The 23,000-nt window shown below is 43.7% G+C and overlaps 1 protein-coding gene across 1 annotated transcript in view; it reads right to left on the bottom strand.

Annotated features, from left to right (window-relative positions):
* Window positions 1-23,000, bottom strand: part of LOC309545584 (electroneutral sodium bicarbonate exchanger 1) — a 414,564-nt gene that overhangs the window by 162,415 nt on the left and 229,149 nt on the right. The window contains exon 4 of the mRNA XM_082244814.1: window positions 13,798-13,933. Within this exon, the coding sequence (XP_082100940.1) occupies window positions 13,798-13,933 (136 nt within the window). The remainder of the gene's footprint in view (window positions 1-13,797; window positions 13,934-23,000) is intronic.

Raw genomic sequence — 23,000 nt, 5'->3', positions numbered from 1 at the left:
CTTAGCTTTAGCAGCCTGTGGCAAGAAAGTGCTCTTGCCCCCAGTGGCGTCCTTAATAATTTCATCTAGGGTGGCCCCAAATAGGCGATTCCCCTGAAAGGGGAGATTCGTCAAGGTCTTTTTGGAACCTAGGTCAGCTGACCAGCATTTTAACCACAGCACACGTCTGAGGATTACCGCTGACATAGATGCATGCCCTAATAGGGGGGTAGCATCCAAGGCTGCGTCACAGACAAACTGTAGCCCTTGTATAATCTGTTCCATCAAATCAGATGTTCCCTGGGGGATATCTTTTCCCCTTAGGTCTTGGCGTACCACTCTCGCCCATTCCGTTAGTGTCTGGGAAACTAGACCAATAACAATTACTGGTCTAAATGCTGACCCTATCAGGGAGAAGATAGTGCGGGACTCCGCTTCCATCTTTCGATCCACCGGATCCTTAAAGGACGAAGTGTCCTCCACTGGGATAACCGTGGCTTTATTCAGCCTGGAAATAGGTGGATCCACCACTGGTGGTACCGTCCATTTCTTAATGAGGGATTCCTCAAACGGATAGCGTCTAGCAATACGCTTGGAAATAGTAAAGGTACGCTTAGAATGCTCCCATTCTCCTTTAATTTTATTACCAAAACACTTGGGTACAGGAAAAACCTTCACCGTTTTAATGGGCTTGTTAGTACCAAAGGGAATCTCTGTTTCAGTTGCCTCTGCCGGTGAAACCTCAAGTCTTAAGGTTTCCCGCACCGCCACAACTAGTGCGTCCACCAATGCTTCTTCCTGAATTATAGCGGGAGAAAGAACGTCCTCCTCACTGTCTGAGGGAGCTTTACCTGAGGTAACAGCCCTTGCAGAGGGACCTGCAGCTGCAGTGACCATCTCTGAATCTGAGTCAGAGGTGTCAGATAATATAGGGGTAGGCGGGGGTCGCTTTCTTGACCCCCGTCCCTGACAGGCTGCCTCCACCCGAGCCACCAAAGACTCCAAAACTGCTGTAAATGCATCCATACTCTGTGCACCGGCGGGTCCCGTGGCCCCCTCGAGGGAAGCAGGTGGGGGTATTTGTGTGGCAGGGTCCATGATTATTCCAGTAATTTCCCGGAAAATACAATTCAAATTTAAATAAAAAACTTTTTTTTTTTTTTTCAGACCCCCAGCGCCACAAAAGCCCCTCAGTGTTACTTGCTAGGGATCCCTATCGATCGAGAGAGAGAGAGAGATAGACCCCCAGGCTCACCACTTTATGCTCAGAGTTCACTGCAACAGGTTACAGCGCTGTGTTCACAAACAGGAAGTCTTTTGGCTGGCTGCCCAGGAAGAAAGGAGGCGGCTCCGCCCCTCTGCACGCCTTCCGGCGCCTCCCCTAGCTCCACGAGGTGTTTGGATCACCTCAAACATGGCCGCCCCCATGCTGGAGACACGAGGCTACGCCAAAATGGCGGCCTCGTGCGATCTAGCAAACAATGACGGCGGTTAGTACCGAATAGCGGCGTGACTGCAGAGCATCACAACACCTTCTCTACATGGGGATTTAGCCTGGTCGGCGGTACCGGCCCTGGCGGACCGCATGGCCGTTCGGAAGGCCTGCTATCGCTGGAGACTTGACTAGGAAAGCAGTCTACATGTCCGTGGCTACTGACTGGTAGGATACTTATATTATCACAGTAAGATACCCATACTGCCACTAATTACAATCTTTTTAACATGTTTACAATTAGATTGTCAGCTCCCAAACCAAGCCTCCTGGCTTTTTGCACATAAAATCACACTCAAAGTAGGGGGATCTGTGCCATGTTATAGGATAGAGGGGAACTCATCCTTACCATACAGAGAGGGGCCCGCGTTCACCACAAGACCCGTCAGGGGAAAAGGGGGAACATGCTACTCACCATACCGGAACCAGGCGGGCACCAACTCCTGACAGTACCCCTCTCCACCGGGGCGGGAGGGCTGTCGACCAATACGGACGCCGTGACTCATGGTCCTTGGCGTTTCAGCGAGACGTTTAACTCGCGGGGTCAGTCCCTCCAGTAGGACTATGTCGCGGCCGACCCAGCGCGGAGCTATGGCCTGCAAGCGCTCGTAGGCTGAACTGGGGTGACCACCGGATCTCAACATCCAGCCCGTCGCCCAGTTCAGCTTTCTTGCTTGAAGATCTCACAGGAACACTGGAGAAAAAAGCTGTCTAAAAAATCTTAAGAAAAAAATCCTGCCAGGACCGAAGATCCCAGCAAGGTATCTAGGTCCTTACTCCTGACTAGACAGAAAAAAACTGATTTGCTGTGGCGGAGAGAGAGAGGATATACCCTCTAGGACTGCCCCTGGGGTGTGGCCAGAGCATTTTTATTTCCTGTCTAGTCCTGCTCCTGTGGAGGCAACATAACCCGAAGGTGCTGTATCACCGAGGACTACGTCTGTCAATGAGCGATAGAGAAATTGATTTTACGGTAAGTCAAAAATCCAATTTTTTCTTTTGTTCATTGACAGACACAGCTTCTCCATTATTCAGAACCACAAGGTTGTCCCCAAGCAGTGCCAAATATGAGGGATGGGACAACAACAAAAATCCCAAGGCTAAAACACAATAGCCAACAAGGTAAATAGGAGCTCAACAAAAAACAACTGGAGCTCAACCTGAACAATACACCCTCAAAAAAGGAAACAGACCCTCTAAACAGCAGCCAGCATTGCTTTGTGGCCAAATGAAGTATCCGCAGATGCCAACACATCAACCTTGTAGGATTTTGCGAAAGTGTGCACTGACAACCAAGTGTTCGCCTTGCAAACCTTCGCCACTGACGCTTGAGGACGAAAGACCCCAGAAGCACTAAGTGCCCAAGTAGAGTGTGCCATTACAGGGAAAGGAGGAACCTGACCCCTGATAGAAAAGGTCAGAGTCACCGTCTATCTGATGCATCTGGAAACAGTCACAGAAGAAGCGGACAGCCCTTTTCTTGTTGGCCCGTCCGTGATTACAATTAGTGAGTATGACCTCGAAAAAGACTCCATGGCTGCCAAGTACACCCAAATCGCCCGAACCACATCCAAGGCATGCAAAGCAAATCCTTCGGATGTTTAGGCCTGGGACACAGGGAAGGCAACACAATGACTTATTTCAAATATAAATCAGAGACTACCCTAGGAAGGAATGACAGACATGGGCGAAGACTTACCTTATCTTTGTGGACCACCACAAGATAATGCAGCCAGCTCTGACACCCTGTGAGCAGAAGTGATAGCTACCAAAAAGGCCACCTTCTTGGACAGCGTAAGCAGGGGAATCTCCCGATTATTCTCAAAGGGAGGCTTCTAGAGAACCGAAAGCACCAAGTTCAAATCCCAATGCGGAAAAGGAGACTGCACCAGTGGAGTCAGATGTCAAACCCCTTGAATAAAGGTACGTACTAGGAAGTGCGTGGCCAGGGGTCCCTGAAAGGCCGACACCTGGCCCTTGATGGTACTCAAGGCCAATTTTTGCTCAACACTACATTGAAGAGGGTGAACTCCAAGCGACTCTCACCACAAAATGTATGCTTTCCATGTACGATGGTAGATCTTCCCAGAAGTAGACTTCCTAGCCTTCAGCAGCGTCGGAATCCCTGACCCAGGCAAACCTCTATCCTTCATCATCTGACTTACAACAGCCAGGCTGTCAAGCCAGTGACTGTAAAGCAGATTGGAAGATCGGCCCTTGGGACTGTAGATCCTCCCTGAGAGGCAGTCTCCAAGGGACGTCGGCAACCAACTGCACTACGTTGGCATACCAAGACAGACGAGGTCAATCCAAGGGCAACTAGAATGACCGGAATCCCCTCAGCCTAGATTCCGCTCAAAAACTGTGGTAGAAGCTTGAGAGGAGGAAAGGCATAGATAAGACCAAACTGGCCCCAAAACCTCAGCAACTTTCTGTTGAGCAGGGATGCCAGCAGATCCACCTGGAAGGAGTCCCACCGGAGACATGTCTGAAGAAACACGTCCGGATGAAGAGACCCCTGGTCCAACCCCTGCTGACTGAGATAGTCCGACTGTCAGTTTTCCACTCCTGGAATGTGTACGGTGGAGAGGGTGGAAACGAAGCGTTCTGCCTACCGGAGAATGCCGGCTACTTCCAGAGCTGCCAACACACTCTTTGTTCTGCCCTGGTGATTGACATAAGCCACCGCTGTGGCACTGTTCGACTGAATCTAGACCGGAAGCCCCCGGAGACAATCCAGTGATCCAGGCACAGCCTAATGGCCCGAAGTTCCTAAGCATTGATTGATAGTCTGGACTCATCCAGCGTCCAACAACCCTGAGCAGAGCTCAGTCCCAGGACACCTCTCCACCCAGACAGACTGGCATCTGTGGTGACCACTGTCCAATACAAGGGGGGAAAATATTTGGCGAGCCAGAGAGCGAAGCCACCAGACCAGTGGCCACCTGGTTTCCTGGCTCAGCTGGATCCGATTGTTCAGAGACTTCAGACACTTGTCCCATTTTACCAGGATCTCCTTTTGAAGGGACTTTCTATGGAACTGCGCAAACGGGACCGCCTCAAAGGTAGATACCATCAGGCAAAGCACCTGCTTGCAATTCCGAAGGGAGGACCATCTGCTGGATAAGAGAAGATAAATCGCAGCATGCAACTTCTGGTATCGTCAAGAGGAAGGAACACTCTGGTTAGAGCTGAATCCAGAGTCACACCCACATAATCCAATTTCCTGGATGGAATCAGAGCAGACATCTGGTAATTTAGAAGCCAACCATACTCCTTCATGGTCTGTCAGTGAGCTCCACATCGTCCATCAAGGCAGTAGAGGACTCTACTTGGAAGCGGAGATCGTTCAGATAGCCCAGTACCGCCATCCCCTGCTGACGTAGCAACGGCAGAACCGGAGCCAACACTTTTGCAAAGACCCGAGGAGGGGAGGTGAGACCAAGGGTAACGCCATGACTTGACAATGACATCAATTTTATTTAGGTACAGCGTCGCACGACCGCACAATTGTCCGTTAAAATAACGCAGTGCTGAATTAAAAAATATGGCCTGGTCATTAAGGGGGCAAATCTTCTGGTCCAGAAGTGGTTAAAGCTATCTGTCATGTAAAAAAACATTTTTTTAATGTTTTTTTTATCAAATGCTTCTCTGTTTAATCCATTATAAACTCTTAATTTGCTCAAATCACCTTAATTAACTTCTTATTCATCTCCATTTCATCATTATTTTCCTGCCGATTTATTTTTTTTGTTCACTTCTATTTTATAAACTATTAATAATTAAAATCTTTCTTTGTTTGCTCAGTTCGGTAATATCTTTACACCTTTAAATTATATTTACACGTTTCACATTAAAAAAAAGTGCAGAATGTAAAATAAATAAATTAATATTTCATTTGTGAAAAAGTTTTTTTTATCTTAATGGATTCTATACATTAAGATAAAAAGCCTTCTGTGTGTAGCAGCCCCCCCCCCAGCACCCCCAATACTTATCTGTGCCCCCTCTCTGTCCAGCGATGTCCACAAGTCCCCCGGTCGTCCTGGGACTCTCCCTCCTGATTGGCTGAGATACAGCGGGGCGTCATTGGCTCCAGCGCCTGTCAATCAAACTAAGTGAGCCAATCAGGAAAGAGAGGGAGTGGGGCCGAACAGAAGCTCCTTGTCTGCATGGATACACAGAGCTGCAGCTCGGCCCGGGTGCCACCATAGCAAGCTGCTTACTGTGGGGGCACTCAATAGGAGGGAGGGGACAGGAGCAAGAATGAGGGACCCGAGAAGAGGAGGATCCCGGCTGCTCGGTGCAAAACCAACTGCACAAAGGAGACAAGTATAACATGTATGTTATTTAAAAATAACTTTAAAGTGGTTCTTAAGCCACTGGGTGTCATTTCTACAATCCCCTCTGTTACATTAACTAATGTATCCAGTGTATGTGTTTTTGTAAAAATAAGCCGTTCTATACCTTTTTTTATATCGCTGCTTGGCGCTCATGTGACCCGCTGCCTCTCTTCTTTCCCAGTCTGACAGCTACAGCGGGAGAGGCTGAGAAATCCCCACTGATGTCACCTGGGAGGAGTAGAGGTGGAGAGAGGCAGCCGGTCACGTGAGCGCCGTGTGGCTCTGTGAAAAAGGTATGCAGTGGCTTATTTTTACAAAACCGCACACACTGAAAAAGATTATTTAATGTAACACAGGGGATTGTAGAAAGAACATTTATAAATCATAGCAAGAGTCGGAGCTGACAGGTAGGGGGGGGGGGAAGAGGACACAGGAGAGCTGCAGAAGACGGGGGCACGTAAACTGACCACGGTTTATCATGGCTGCTGAGCCCTGACCCTGTGGTCAGTTTTACAGGGGGGGGGGGGGGGTGAGGGCAGAACCAGGCAGGATCAGGCAGGTATTTCAGGTGATGCAAGTGGCCAAATTGCACAGCACAAGCAAAATGCTGCTGTTCATGCTTTAAAGGAACAGGATCTATTTTTTTTTTAAGGCTACAAACACTTTAAGTCTAAATCATATGAGCTGCCATCACAAGTAGCCCACAAGGGGATATTTTGACAGTCATCTTTCACAGGTAGCCATTACCAAGACAGGAAGTAAGGTGAAATGTGCCAATGGGGACACAAACAGTCTTAAAAACATTGTAGATTCTCTACAAAACACTGCTTTGGCTGGAGTTCCACATTCACTGCACTCCATCTTGGCATTCTGCAGCAGTCTATTTATACAGCAGGGCTCCTTTCTATAGGCTGGTTCAGCAGTGATTCATTTCTATTTTTTAACCCCAGATTTCACATATTTTCTTCTTAATGAGTAGAAAAGTGATAATTATTTTTGACAATTGAACTCTGCAAAGCTTCTGGAAAGCAATTGCATTGTGCAGATGTGTCAATGACACCGCTGTTAACGAGGAGATAATAAAAACAGTGTTTCTGCCTAATGTTTACAATAGTGAATTGTCTAGTGAACTTATCATTGATACAATTTAAGGTTTAATTAGCTTACTATCATACCAGGTGTTAAATATTAGAATTATCAACATGATTTAATACTACAGCTGAATAATAGAAACTCTATAGCCGACTCTTATATGTGAAAAATTGGAAAATTCTTCTTTCCCAGTTCATTTTTTTCCAGAACCTGTAAAAATCTCTAATATCTGTATTGATGCTCCTTCAAAATACAAAACTGTTAAAAAGTCTGTATAGTTTTTTCCCCATTTTGAATACAGCAGAGAAGGGTTAATACCGCATAAGGTTGGTTTGTCTGTCTACCATTTAAAAAAATTCCCTTCACTTCCTGTCCTGGAGAAACCTCCCAAAGTGAGAGGAATTTTCCCCTAGGGAGGTTGCCACCTGAACAATGATCCTCATTGGAAGATTTAACCAGTGGCGGCTGGTGCTCCATGGACCGGGGGGGGTTAGACGGACCGCACCATACACCCCCCCCCCCCAGACCACACCAGGCCTCGCACCATTCCCCCCTCCCCTGCCAGGACCACAGCAGGACCCGCACCATACCCCCCCCAAGACCACAGCAGGACCCCCCCGGCTCACTCCCCCTGCCTGGACGTGTGCAGCAGCGGCGGCTTCTGCTTCTTCCCTCTCGGTCTTCTGCGTCTCCTCCCTCCTCCTCCATGCCCAATGGCATAGCTTCTCCTTTTGGTCAATCGGGAAACAGGTTTCAGGACCCGCTTCCTGATTGCCCAGGAGGAGGATCCATGTGACAATAGCGAATTTTCATTCGCTATTGTCACATAACTGGGTGGGCTCTGAGCCATGTGCCCACCCTTTTTTTTAGCCTATAAGAGCCTCTGGCTCTAATCACATGGTTAAAAAAAAAAAGCCCCATTGAACTCCATGCATGGATAGGGGGGCGGCGCCCCTGCGCTCCCAATGCACCAGCCGCCACTGGATTTAACACTACCTCTTTCCCTCACTTCTCAGTGACAGTGCTCACCAGTAGAAATAGATGGGCAAATCTTTCCAATAACAACTGTACAGGGGACCTAACTCCTTTTCACTTAAAGTGCAAGTAAACCCTCACCTTGTAAATCCACCCTTTCAGTTTAAAATATAAATGAAAGGCAAAACATTTGTGTATCTATCTATATGTAAAAAAAACATTATAAACACTTTTTTCCCCCATTTTTATAATTAATCTCATAATCTCTGTTCTCAGCTGCATCAGAGCTGGGGAAGAAGAAGCAGCAGTACACTGATCTCCCCAGTGAATGACTGTGCAGGGGGCCATGTCAGAACAAGTCTGATGATTGGAGGAGAGCAGGCTGTGTTTTCAAGATAGCTAGAAAACTGACCAAAGTGTGTTCTCCAGCTTAGTGTGGTCAGTTTTTAATAGGAAAGCAGAGGGACTGGCAGGAACGTGAGAGATTTCACACAAAGGTAGCAATACAAAGAGAACATGATACTTTCTCATACAAGTACAAGGTACAGCATGCATATATCAGAAATCTGAAATGTTGGGGTAACTTATTCCTTGAGCCTCCATTGACATTGGAACGAATTATCATGCGATTTGACAGGTCAAATCACATGACAAGTTGCAAGCCTATTGAGGGCAATCGCTCTGTTCAAATTGGTGCGGCACCGACTATGCAGTGCCACACTGATTTGAAAAAGTAGTTCCAGCACTACTTTTGGCGATTTTGGGTGCGACCTGCATAGACATCTGTGCATGAAGCCGCACAGATGTCTTTCACGTTACACTGACATGCAGCTTTGAAATCGTGTGATTTCAGATGAAGTTGTACAATTTTAAAGCCGCAGTCAATGTGAACGGGAGCTTAAAGGGTAACTTCACTTTTGTCGAGAAAAAAACATTCCCCTTTAGGTGATCTCTGTACAGTATAAGGATTTACCCTGCAGGGATCTAATGGGGAAAATTTCAAGGTCTGCATCCCTTTAGACATGATTTCTTATTGGGAGTATCTTATCAACAATTACATTTTTGTTGCAGGGGATGCCATAAATCAGACATGTATCTGGCTATAAATGATTTTAGTGTATTTTAAGCAAAAATATTGATTTGGTAAACATTTGCACAAATATTGTGGGGCAATAAAAATCAGTAGCACCTTCCTTTTATTCTACTGGTCTACTGGTTCTATGCTTTCAGAAAATATATGGTTTGGGGGTTTGTCTTTAAACTTTGAAAGCTGTAAGGGAACAACGAAAACCTTCAGATTTTTAGAGAAATGTGGTACGTTACATTTTTGCGTACGTTCAATTTTCACCATTTTGCAAAAAATGCGTAATTTAAAAACTACAAATATTTGCTATTTATTAACTCAATACAGGTTAAGCTTTTATAATTAGTAGGAATTTTTATCTGCTAAAAATGAATTTAGAATTTTTAGCGACTATATAGTTTTGATAAACATTTGCGCAAATATCGCATGGCGTTAAAATCAGTAGCATCTTCTTTTTACTCTACAGGTCATGTGCTTTTGGAAAATATGTGGTTGGGGGGGGGGGGTCTTAACCACTTCAGCTCCGGAAGGTTTTATCCCCTTAATGACCAGGCCATTTTTTGCGATTCGGGACTGCGTTACTTTAACAAAAAATTGCACGGTCGTGCGACGCTGTACCCAAATACAATTGATGTCCTTTTATCACACTAATAGAGCTTTCTTTTGGTGGTATTTAATCCCCTCTGCGGTTTTTAGATTTTGCGTTATAAACAAAAAAAGAGCGACAATTTTGAAAAAAATGCCATATTTTTTTTACTTTCTGCTATAAAACATTCCCAATAAAAAGATTTTAAAAATATTTTTTTATCAGTTTAGGCAAATTTGTATTCTGCTACATATTTTTTGTAAAAAAAAATCCCAAAAAGTGTATTTTAATTGGTTTGCGCAAAAGTTATAACATTTACAAACTATGGGATAGATTTTTGGAATTTTTATTTTCTTTTGTTTTTATTAGTATTGGCGGCGGTCAGCGATTTTTAGCGAGACTGTGACATTGCGGTGGACAGATTGGGCCCCTGACATTTTTGACACTTTTTGGGGAGCAGTGACATTAATACAGTAATCAGTGCTAAATATTATGCACTGTTACTGTATAAATGACACTGGCAGGGAAGGGGTTAACACTGGGGGTGATCAAAAGGGTTAATGTGTACCTAAGTATGCTTACTAACTGTGTGGGGGAATGGTTTTGTGACAGGCACAGAGAGATCGAAGTTTCTGCTTAGCTGAAACTTCTGATCTCTCTCTGCCTGTGTGACAGAAGACTCGCCTGCTTTGTTTACATAAGCAGGCGGGTCTTCTGTCAGTTTATCTGACGATTGCGGGAGGCCGGCGGCACCTCGTGCATGAAATCACAGAGTACTATGTGATTTTGCGCAGCCAAAAGCGGGCAGTAATACTAAGGTGGGCAGTCGGCAAGAGGTTAACCACTTTACCACCGGAGGATTTTGCTGTCTTACGTCCAGGCCACTTTTTGCGATTCGGCACTGTGCGACTTTAACTGACAATTGCGCGGTCGTGCGACGCCGTACCCAAACAAAATTTATGTCCTTTTTTTCCCACAAACAGAGCTTTCTTTTGGTGGTATTTGATCACCTGTGCGATTTTTACTTTTTGCGCTATAAACAAAAAAAGCATAAATTTTGAAAAAACAACAATATTTTTCACATTTTTTATATGAAATTCCCCCCAAAAAATGTAAAAATCCAAATTTTTTAAAATTTTTGGCCAATTTGTTTTCTGCTACCTATGTTTGGTAAAAAAAAAAAAATCACAATAAGCGTATTTTGATTGGTTTGCGCAAAAGTTATTGCGTTTACTAACTAAGGGAAAGATTTCTGTCATTTTTGGTGGTTTTTTTTCTTTAACGAGTAATGGCGGCGATCTGCAATTTTTTTGCGGGACTGCGACATTGCGGCGGACAGATCGGACCCTTGACTGACATTTTTGACCCAGTGGCATTACTACAGTAATCAGTGCTATAAATATGCACTGTTACTGTAAAAATGGCACTGGCAGGGAAGGGGTTAATTTTATTGGAGAGGGATGGCTTAATGTATGCCTGGTGCTTACTGACGTGTGTGGGGGGAGGTGACTGAGTGACACAGGGACAGATCGCAGGTTCAGCTATGCTGAACCCTGCAATCTGTCACTGTCTGTCACTTAGGAGATCCGCCCGTTTTGTTTACACAAGCGGGCGGATCTCCAAACTCGATTCCCCAACGATCGGGGAAGAGCGGCGGTGATCACCGCCGCTCCTCCCCTGGCCCGACTCCTGCTGTGACTGAATACAGCGGGAGCGAGCCTCCGCCCACAAGGAGAGGAGTCCACCAACGTAGGTCTACGTCGCTGGACGGGAACGAGCCACTTTGCCGCAGTACAATCAACGTGACTGGTCGGCAAGTGGTTAAACAAACTCTGAAAGCTGTAAAGGAACAAAGAAAACAAAAAGGCGCAAACTAAAATTTACAAATAGTGATTATTTATTATATCAATACAGGTTATCTCTTATCTTTAGTAAGAATTTTCTAAAATGTTCTGTGTTTTTATCTACTAATAATGATTTAATCTATTTTTAGAAAAAATATTGTTCGATAAACATTTGCCCAAATATCATTGTGCCCTAAAAATCAGTAGCACCTTATTTGTATTCTACTGACATGTGCTTTCAGAAAATATATGGTTTGGGGGTCTTTAACAAGGAAAAATTGCAAAAATGGCCTGGCCAGCTAAGTTTAAAATTGGAGCAAAGGGCCGGGCAGCTAAAGGGTTATGGTAAAAAAGGATTTGCTTTACAAACACTTTGAAGCTGAGTTCTGGGGACGTCAGATATTACCCTTGCAGTGGGTCCCTCTACCTAGTGAAAGGGTTTAACTACTTTTTTATCCTAGGGGATGATGAGCAATGTAATATATATACTATATTACCTAAAGTATTGGGGCGCCTGCCTTTATACGCACATGAACTTTAATGGCATCCCAGTCTTAGTCCATAGGGTTCAATATTGAGTTGGCCTACCCTTTGCAGCTATAACAGCATCAACTCTTCTGGGAGCGCTGTCCACAAGGATTAGAAGTGTGTCTATGGGAATGTTTGACCATTCTTCCAGAAGTGCATTTGTCAGGCACTGATGTGGACAAGAAGGCCTGGCTCACAGTCTCTGCTCTAATTCATCCCAAAGTTGTTCTATCGAGTTGAGGTCAGGACTCTGTGCAGGCCAGTCAAGATCCTCCACCCCAAATACACTCATCCATGTCTTCATGGACCTTGCTTTGTGCACTGGGCCAAATCATTAGGTGGAGGGGGGATTATGGTGTGGGGTTGTTTTTTAGAGGTTGGGCTTGGCCCCTTAGTTCCAGTAAAGGGAACTCTTAAGGCATCAGCATACCAAGATATTTTGGACAATTTCATGCTCCAACTTTGTGGGAACAGTTGGGGTTGGCCCTTCCTGTTCCAACATGAGTGCACACCAGTGCACAAAACAGGTCCATAGAGACATTGATGAGCAAGTTTGGGGTGGAGGAACTTGACTGCCCTGCACAGAGTCCTAAACTCTACTTGATAGAACACCTTTGGGATTAATTAGAGTGCAGACTGCCAGCCAGGCTTTCTCATCCACATTAGTAGAAAAGACAAAAAAGAAAAAGAGGGGCGCACCGACCTAGTGCATTACCATAAAACCATTTATTAAAATATTAAAAAGTGTACAAAGTACTCACAAGACTGGTGTGGTACAACACACATCAATATAGCATATGCAATCTCCATGCTGCAGCACTCTTTCTGGCTCTGAGGAAGGAGGTTCGCCCCTGAAACGCGTCAGCCTAGCCACAGTAGCCCCATGCGACCATCTGCATGTCCATTCGCTATATTTGGGACCTTGGCTACCTTGGAGATTGCATATGCTATATTGATGTGTGTTGTACCACACCAGTCTTGTGAGTACTTTGTACACTTTTTAATATTTTAAATAAATGGTTTTATGGTAATGCACTAGGTCGGTGTGCCCCTCTTTTTATTTTTTGTCTTTTCTACCAGTTGGTTCTGGATACCCTTGATCCTAAAGGGGGCAGCAAGACCAATAGCTCTTTTAACATCTGGGCTTGTAGTGCACCTCTTTTCACTCCATCAGACATCACTCGAGCGCAGGAGAATTTGTTTTACTACTTGAATATATACTCATCCACATTAGTGCCTGACCTTACAAATGCGCTTCTGGAAGAATGATCAAACATTCCCATAGACACTCCTAAACCTTGTGGACAGCCCTCCCAGAAGAGTTGAAGCTGTTATAGCTGCAAAGGGTGGGCCAATTTAATATTGAACCCTACAGACTTTAATGGGATGCCATTAAAGTTCATGTGCGTGAAAAGGCAGGCGTCCCAAAACATTTGGTAATATAGTGTAAGTTGACCACCTAGAGGGGGGTGTTTTTTTCTAAACAAAATTCACACTTTAAAAGTAGAGACTGATGTTTTTTTTATGTTTTAATCAAAGAACACGGAATAACGACAAAATCCTATCACATGTGAGAATATCACTTTGGGTCATGTGATCACATATATGCCCAACATTACCCCTAACATCAGTTACCATCACACACAGAATATTTTCCATTTTATTGGATGAATGCCAGTAAATTCATTGCCTCTTTTCCTAATGGAAACCCATATGTTTGATTTATAGTCCTTCCAAAGAAGATGCTTTCCAAGAAAATTGGATGTCTACCTAGTTTTCATGGTCTCAAAGGCTGCCAAACTTAAATCACATTGCAGGATCATTAGCCAGTTATTTACGGATGTGTAATAGAGGAGATTTTTCTGATAATATATCACCTTGCCGTCTCCTTCCACTCGGCATCCTCTCCTTCTTTAACACAGATCTCATCCAGCTCTGTAAACAGCTCATGTGGCACATGTTCCTCGTCCTCCTCCGTTCCAAGGATGAACTGCACTCTCTGGGATGGGGTGTCTGCATTAATAACACATTACAAGGTGACTTTACACAAGGCACACAATGGGAATTAGGAGACAGCTGTAATGGATACTGCACTGGAGTTTGCACCGTGGATCTCAAAGAGATTTATGATTAGGATGCTTAACTGAACACAATAACAGATTACTCGCCCCTGTGTTCCTATCAAATTGTGAAAACATCATATTTCTTGCATTTTACTTTATTCCAGCGCTATAATGTATAAACTCAAATTTTCCAGGTATTAGTACATGACGAATATTACAATTTCAGTAAGATGTGACTATAAATTAGTATTCACTTTTGGAGAGTGCAATAATAATGTACATAACTGGGTAACCCAAAAACAACAGTTTTTATAATTAAATAAATGATTTATGGTGCAAGGTCACAGAACAATGACCTTGCCATTATTGCTTTATAGGATAAGCCAGTTATGGGCGGAATACAGGATAAGAAAATCGGTGGAAAATTTCCGTTCAGCGAACGATCGGCCCGATATTCTATTCGTTAATGCCCACCCATCAATGACCGATATCGATATTGTGAACGAAAAATACTGTTTGAAAAAAACGAAAAATTCTGTCGTCTCGTTTGCGAATGAACGATATTCTATACGTTGGTGTTAAGGTCGTTCATTTGAAATCCGTAGAACATCATCCCGCTGAACACTGTTTCGATGATCAGCGGTCAACGGTCAGCGATATTTAGCCCTTCTATGTTGGCAATGTTTTCGACCAACGAACACTTTTTCATTAGTCGGTGGTCGAATGATCAGGCGATATTCTAATCGTGTATTCCGGCCATTGGTCCTTTTATCTGAGAAACTGTGATGTGCTTTTCTTATTTTTCACAACCTTATTGTTTTTATAAAATTCCATATAGATATTTACAGGCACTCTAGGGGGGATATATCACTATACAAGGGGTGTCCATACTGATCTGAGGTTATCTAAAGTAGTGCTTCTCAGGCAATTGTAGTTATATTTACACTAAAATCATTACAGTTTTGAGTTTAAGCAAATAATTCATCATTTATTACATATCAGAAAATATTTTAGTAAAGTAGGCTCGATTCACAACTATGCCTTTTTGTTCATTTAACTGCGATTTTACTGTGATTTGCGTTTTTTATTCTGCCCAACAGCAAATTAGCCAAAATAAAAATAGCATTAAAAAAACGCAAATTGCTGCAAAATCGCAGGAAATCGTGTGTGCAAAAAAAAAAAAAAACGCAAAATGCAAAGCAAAAAGCCCTGCAGAAACGACCAAAAGCAAACTGTATAGGTGTTAACTGAGCCTGAAATAACAGATTAAAGTTAAAACAACATCAGCAAGCAGCCATTGATCAGCAAGCAGCCAGCAAATTCACATCACCTATGAATATGTTATCATACCAAACCACATAAAACCAGCGCTACAAGAACCCTTACCTATAAAAAGGCTTATTGAACAAAATAAGAAAAAAGAAAGAAAGAAAAAAAAAAAAAAACGAGAAAATAAATAGGAAGAGCTCAGTATATTTATTTTCTAATTTTTTTCCTTTTTTTCGGTCAATCAGTCTTTTTTTTTATAGGTAAGGGTTCTTGTTGCGTCAGCTAGATTTGGTTAAATAACAGATTGTAAAACATTGTAGGACAAGCAGAGAGTGATGGTCAGAAATGTACTTACGTCAGAGGATTGAAGTTAGGTGAGTTAACTGGTTATCGGAATTTTCCTTTTTTTTTTGGATACAGCAAGGGATGGTTATAACCCCTGTAAGTTTTTTTTTCCCCCATGTGTATGCCACTGGAAAGATTTCCCTTCACTTCACGTTCTATAGGCAAAATAGAAAGTGAGAGGAAATTCCTGTTCTGGTTTGGGAAAATTTGGGATTTTGTTTTGCCTCTCATAATATACTGTAATGGTAAATAGGACAAATTAAGAGGGCAAGCCTCCCTGATGGGGACACAGACAGCAATAAAAACTTGACAGGTGCTCTAATCCCTCTTCACATCTAAAACTAAATTAAAAAAAAGGTTTTGCCTTTAGTTATATTTTAAAGTGGATTGCCAGCTTTTTAGTGACATTTAACTAGTTTGTTTGGGCTAAGTTTGTCAAAAAGAACTACCGTATATACTCGAGTATAAGCCGACCCGAGTATAAGCCGAGACCCCTACTTTTACCACAAAAAGATGGGAAAAATCATTGACTCGAGTATAAGCCTAGGGTGAGAATGCAGGGCAGCGGGCATGGTACAGGAGAATGCAGGGTGACTGGCATGGTGCAGGAGAATGCAGGGTACTGGCATGGTGCAGGAGAATGCAGGGTGACTGGCATGGTACAGGAGAATGCAGGGTGACTGGCATGGTGCAGGAGAATGCAGGGTGACTGGCATGGTGCAGGGGAATGCAAGGTGACTGGCATGGTACAGGAGAATGCAGGGCACTGGCATGGTGCAGGGGAATGCAGGGTGACTGGCATGGTGCAGGAGAATGCAGGGTACTGGCATGGTGCAGGAGAATGCAGGGTGACTGGCATGGTACAAGAGGATCCGGGGTTGTGGGCATACTACAGGAGATGCAGTGCTGTGGGCATGGTACATGTGGACCATGCCCGCAGCACTGCATCCCTCGTAGTGTGCCCGCAGCCCATGGCAGGTAGTGCTGCTGTTTCACTTACCTGTTCCAGAGGCGCCTTCATTTTAAAAATGGCGCCGCCTGGCGCCGACACGTCATTGCGCACGCGCCGCCGCCGCTCGTATACTTTCGGCTATTCCCGGCCTCTCCCGAGCGGCGCCGGGAATAGCCGAAATTACACGAGCGGCGGCGGCGCGTGCGCGGTGACATGTATGCGACGGGCGGCGCCATTTTTAAACCTTAAACCCGTCGGAGCGGACAGGAAAATTTTTTTTTTTCCTTGACTCGAGTATAAGCCGAGGGGGACGTTTTCAGCACAAAAAAATGTGCTGAAAAACTCGGCTTATACTCGAGTATATACGGTATTTAGTTCTCTAAGAGATGCAGTGGTTCTCAGCACTGTATAAGAGCCGGTTCACATTTGTGCGGCTGCGGCGTTCGCATGTAATGTCGGAGCGCACTGCTCCTTCATTACATGCGATCGGCTGTGCGGTGCGAGTTTAGCCATACACTTTGTATGGCTAAATTCGCACCGCACCCGCAGCAAACACGCACAGGACCCTTTTTTGCAGCCGCATCAGGATCGGATCGCACAGCGGTTCACACTTGCGCGATCCGATCCTGTGCGAACTGCAAGATCGCACTGCGATATGCGATCAAACTGGGGGTGTCGTTAAGATTACATTGACACCCCCAGCGTATCGCACATGGCAGTGTGAACTGCCGGGGGTGCGTTTGCGATGCGGGAACAGGCTGCGGATTCGCAGCCTTCCCGCTTCGCATAAGTGTGAACCGGGGCTAAACTGTATGTAGCATCAGCTACATACAGTATATACTGTAATAGTGCTGTGTTCCAGTAGTGGGATAGAGACTTTCCATCCCACTTCTGGAACACAGCACTATATATACTGTTGCTGGGTGCTACGCAGGTGCCATCTGGCCCGCCTTCAAGGTCATTTTGTCCTACATCTGGCAGTGTCCAAAACTCAGTCTGGCACCGGGGTCGACATCAAATTCTTACAGACCACAACAAATGGTGTCCAGAAGTGGTTCTGGACCGGTTGTTATCACACCTGCCAAGCCAGTCTAGCTCCAGCCCACTAACAGCTAGCCAGTTCATCAGACATGTTAGGATCCTTCTGGCTAATCTAGGCCTCAACCCTAACCAGTTTTCCGGGCACTCCTTCTGGATCGGAAGGGCCTCAGCCGCCTCCCAACACAGGGTGCCAGGTCATGTCATCAGAAGATTAGGCAGATGGAAATTTGTCTGCTTTAGCAGGTACATTTCGAATCCCCCGGTTGAGATGTTGTAAGCCTTCACCAAGCTTAACCAATAAAAGTCATATATACCAATAAAACAGCTTTCCCCCTGGTATTTTTGCCCCCTTTTTGGTGTACCGACCAGCTGACCAGGGCACACCTCAGGTCTATGTTATGTTGTGAGTCTTGTGGTGTCTTTATGTGGTTTCACGTCTATCTCAGTTGGAGGGCTCTGTCCATAAATTAGAAGGCCCATATGGTGGCCTGATTTTATGGGAGGAGCTCGGGGGAGGTGGGTATTAAGGCAGCCCACTCACCTGTGCTCCTTGCCGGTTCCAGCGCACGATACCCTCCCTCCCATCCCCTTTACAGGGCACACCTCAGGTCTATGTTATATTGTGAGTCTTATGGCATCTTTATGAGGTTTCATGTCTATCTCGGTTGGAGAGCTCTGTATATATATATAATATCTATACACACAGTATCTTACAAAGGTGAGTACACCCCTCACATTTTTCAAAATATTTAAAATATCTTTTCATGTGACAACACAGAAGAAATAACACTTTGCTACAATGTAAAGTAGTGAGTGTACAGCTTGTATAACAGTGTAAATTTGCTGTCCCCTCAAAATAACACAACACACAGCCATTAATGTTTAAACCGCTGGCAACAAAAGTGAATAGGGCTGAAACAACTAATCGATTAATCGATTATAATCGTCAACTAATCGATTATGAAAATAGTTGTCAACTATTTTCGTAATCGATTAATCGTCAGCCGATTAGTTGTCCTTCATACAGAATGCATTATTTGTTTACATATCAGAAAATACAGTGCAACACACATACAGCTCAGTAAACCATCCATACATGTCAGTAGATGACAGAGAACTTGTGAATGTGTGAGGAGCAATGCCTCATGGGAAATATAGTCCTGGGCAAGAGAAGGAATCAAGTGATTCTAAAGGCAGAGGTTTTTTGCTATAGGGACACTCTGTACAGTACTATACTTTGCTGCTTCCTATAGGGGCACTTTGAAGGCAGAAGGGGCTGGAAGTGCCATGGGGGGGGGGGGGGGGCAGAAGAGGAGAATCAGTGCTGCTCTGTGAAAAATCATTACACAGCGAGGAAAAGTATGACAAGATTGTTGTTAAAAAGAAAAAATCCAACATTTACAATCACTGTAAGGGCTCTGTGCTGGGAAGATCAGCATCTGAACCCAGAGAAGGTGGAGGCCGATAGACTAGAGGTGATATAAGGCATCACAATTACATTTAAAGTAAAAGTTTATTAGTATTGTGCATTATACTGTATTTAAAATGATTATATCCATGAAAAAAAAAAAGTCTCAGCTTTTAGTACTACTTTAATATATAAATGTTATTTTCTCCCCTCCACCCTTCATATACCTTCATGTCTGACTCCCAGTTAAAATATCCTGCATATCCAACTTCTGGGCATATTTTTTTTATATACATACACATGAAAAAAAAAGCATGCTGCTGCTACTAAGGCCCCTTTCACACTGGGGCGATCCGACTTCCAGGGGCGACCTCCGAGGTCGAGGTGCGAGCATCGCGCCCCGACCTCGGAGCGGCCGGCACGGACTTCATAACACTGAAGTCTATGGCGGTCGCCTCCAGGTCGCCCCAAAGAAGCTCGGGACCCATTTTCTAAGTCGGAGCGACTTGTGTCGCTCCTATTAGAACGGGTCCGCAGCTTCCCTATGGAAGGCGACCTGTGAGGCAACCAGGTCGCCTCACAGGTCGCCCTAGTGTGTACGGGGACTAAAGGTCTTCTGCTTCCCATACATGTATTGGATTTTTGGACAAAAATATTTGCATCTATATTTGTTCAAAAATGATTTATATATTTGTTGAATGGACGAGTGTTGTTTGTAAATTCCACTTGCTTTTAACAATAAATTTTAAAATGAATAAAACTTCTGAGCAAAAACCACATACACTATTTGAAGATTTGTTTGATCGAGAAGTTTTCTATTCTGCTCCTTCAAATTTTCCTGTCACTGTGGTTGACAACGAACACCAATATACACTAATGGTTAGAAAAATCGGATGAATGTTTTTAAAAATTTTCTAAAGAAAATTTAGTTTGTGTATTACAGGCACAGGGAGCTTGTATCAAACTACCTGCCTATTAATAAGGGAGTCTATCATGATTATATACAAATCCGGTCTGAAAAATTTGCAAAACAGTGTTTTAGGTCTTTTAAAAATATTGATCTCGGAGTCTGATATGTACCACATTTAAACCTCTAATAATACATATATCGGTTTCAGAGTGGATTAAATATCCAACTATATAGCTGGATAGTTATATTTACCACTACATATAGATATTCAAGAATATTAACTAAATTATACACTTTTTATTTTTTTTTTTAGGTTTTTATCCGATTAGTCGATTAATCGAAGCAATAATCGGCCAACTAATCGATTATGAAAATAATCGTTAGTTGCAGCCCTAAGTGAATACACCCCTTTGTGAAAATGTCCAAATTGGGCCCAAAGTGACAATATTTTGTGTGGCCACCATTTTTTTCCAGCACTGCCTTAATCCTCTTGGGCATGGAGTTCACCAGAGCTTCACAGGATGCCATTGGAGTCCTCTTCCACTCCTCCAGGACTACATCACGGAGCTGGGGGATGTGAGAGACCTTGCGCTCCTCCACTTTCTGTTTGAGGATGCCCCACAGAAGCTCAATAGGCTTTAGGTCTGGATACATGCATGGCCAGTCCATCACCTTTACCCTCAGCTTCTTTAGCAAAGCAGTGGTCACCTAGAAGGTGTGTTTGGGGTTATCATGTTGGAATACTGCCCTTTGGCCCAGTCTCTGAAGAGAAAGGATCATGCTCTGCTTCAGTATGTAACAGTACATGTTGGCATTCATGGTTCCCTCAATGAACTGTAGCTCACCAGTGCCAGCAGCACTCATGCAGCCCCAGACCATGACTATCCCACCACCAAGCTTGACTGTAGGTAAGACACACTTGTCTTTGTACTCCTCACCTAGTTGCTGCCACACACACTTGACACCATCTATTCTAGATTGTAAGCTCTAACGAGCAGAGCCCTCTAATTCCTCCTGTATTTAATTGTATTGTAACTGTATTGTCTTCCCTCATCACTGTGCAAACTGTTGGCGCTATATAAATCCTGTATAATAATACCAAATAGGTTTATCTTGGTCTCATCAAACCACAGGACATGGTTCCAGTAATCCATGTCCTTAGTCTGCTTGTCTTCAGCAAACTGTTTGCAGACTTTCTTGTGAATCATCTTTAGAAGAGACTTCCTTCTGGGACAACAGCCATGCAGACCAATTTGATGCAGTGTGTGGCGTATGGTCTGAGTACTGACAGGCTGACCCCCCACCCCCACCCCTTCAACCTCTGCAGAAATGCTGGCAGCACTCATACGTCCCATGTCCTGTTAAACCACTGTATAGCTTTGGCCACAGTGCTGCAGCTCAGTTTCAGGGTCTTGGCAATCTTCCTACACCCTAGGCCATCATAATGTAGAGCAACAATTCTTTTTTTCAGATCCTCAGAGAGTTCTTTGCCATGAGGTGCTATGTTGAACTTTCATTGACTAGTAAAAGAGAGTGAGAGCGATAACACCAAATTTAACACACCTGCTCCCCATTCATACCTGAGACCTTGTAACACTAATGAGTCACATGAAACCGGGGAGAGAAAATGACTAATTGGATCCAATTAATACATTTTCACTCAGGGATGTACTCACTTTTGTTGCCACTGGTTTAGACATTAATGGCTGTGTGTTGAGTTATTTTGAGGGGACAGCAAATTTACACTGTTATACAAGCTGTACACTCCACTACTTTACATTGTAGCAAAGTGTTATTTCTTCAGTGTTGTCGCATGAAAAGATATAATAAAATATTTACAAAAATGTGAGGGATGTACTGACTTTTGTGAAATACTGTATATACGCGCACACATACAGTATGTGTGTGGGTGTGTTCTGGGAAACAAGGTTCATTCACAAACTAAAAAGGGGAGATATTGTTGGCTCTACTTAACTATAGAGTCTATAACAGTCACGACTAAATTTTCACATGCTACAAACAGAGATGATATCATGCCACTGCAAATTATTACATGTATAGTGTTCTCTTTCAGGTTTTTGATATTTGATCCACTAATCATTTTAAAATACTAAAAAAGGCTTTAATAGCCATTCAAAGGTCTATTGTAAATTCCTATATTATGCTGTAGGAAATGTAAATGGAAAATCAGGCACAACTGAGGAAATGTATAGACAATTACTGACAGAGCAAATGGTTTAGAGCAGTAGGCTTTTCTTTGAAATGATTATACATTGATATAGTTCCCCAAGATATTTAACAGCCATTTAAGACTCAGGACTCTGAAATCAATCTCTTTATTTAGCATCACTTATTTAGCTGGGAATGCAGTGCAATGCTTTGACCTTGCAATTCAAAATCGGCATGGACATTTTAAAGTTCTATGAAGGAAGAACTACCACAAATATATTCAACGTGCAGCCAAAACTTTTTTGTTTTTTAGTTTGAGTTGGAATGAAATGTTTTTACTGCTGTCTGAGACTCCATTCGATTTCCTTCACCTAAAGCCGGCCATGCATGGATCGTAATTTGGCCGGGTCAGCCGGGACCTACTGAATTTCTATCCATGTATGGCATCCTGTTTGTACAGTCAACCAATCAACTTCTGTACAACCAGGCTGTTGGGTTTTTCCCAATTGTTTAGTGCCACCAGCTATAGACAGCAGCACTGATCATTGCATTGTGACAGCAAGGAAGGCTCCCCACCATCAGAACACAATAGCACAGCGGGGGGAATCCCCCATCCACATCGAATGTGTGGATAAGGGAAATCAGATACATTTTTCTGCGTTCAACCAGCTGACTGAACGAAAAAAAATGATGAATGTGTGGGCTGTCTAAATGTCACATTACCAAAGGATAATGCAACTAAAAAAAAAGTTTGTATTGTTGCTGGAGATTTTGTTTTATGTCCTGGCTAGACCAGTCTAAAAGAGCAATGGATAGCAGTAAAAACCTGGCTGCAAATGAGATACATAAAAATAAAAATCACTAGCGCAAATATGTCTTTTTTTTTGTGCAGGTACGGGAACTCTTACGCACACTTTGATGAT

Source organism: Pelophylax lessonae (genome assembly GCF_965119305.1).
Source record: "Pelophylax lessonae genome assembly, chromosome: 2".
In the NCBI taxonomy this organism is placed as follows: domain Eukaryota; kingdom Metazoa; phylum Chordata; class Amphibia; order Anura; family Ranidae; genus Pelophylax; species Pelophylax lessonae.
Note: the sequence above shows the minus strand (reverse complement) of the source record. Positions and strands in the feature narration are given on the sequence as shown.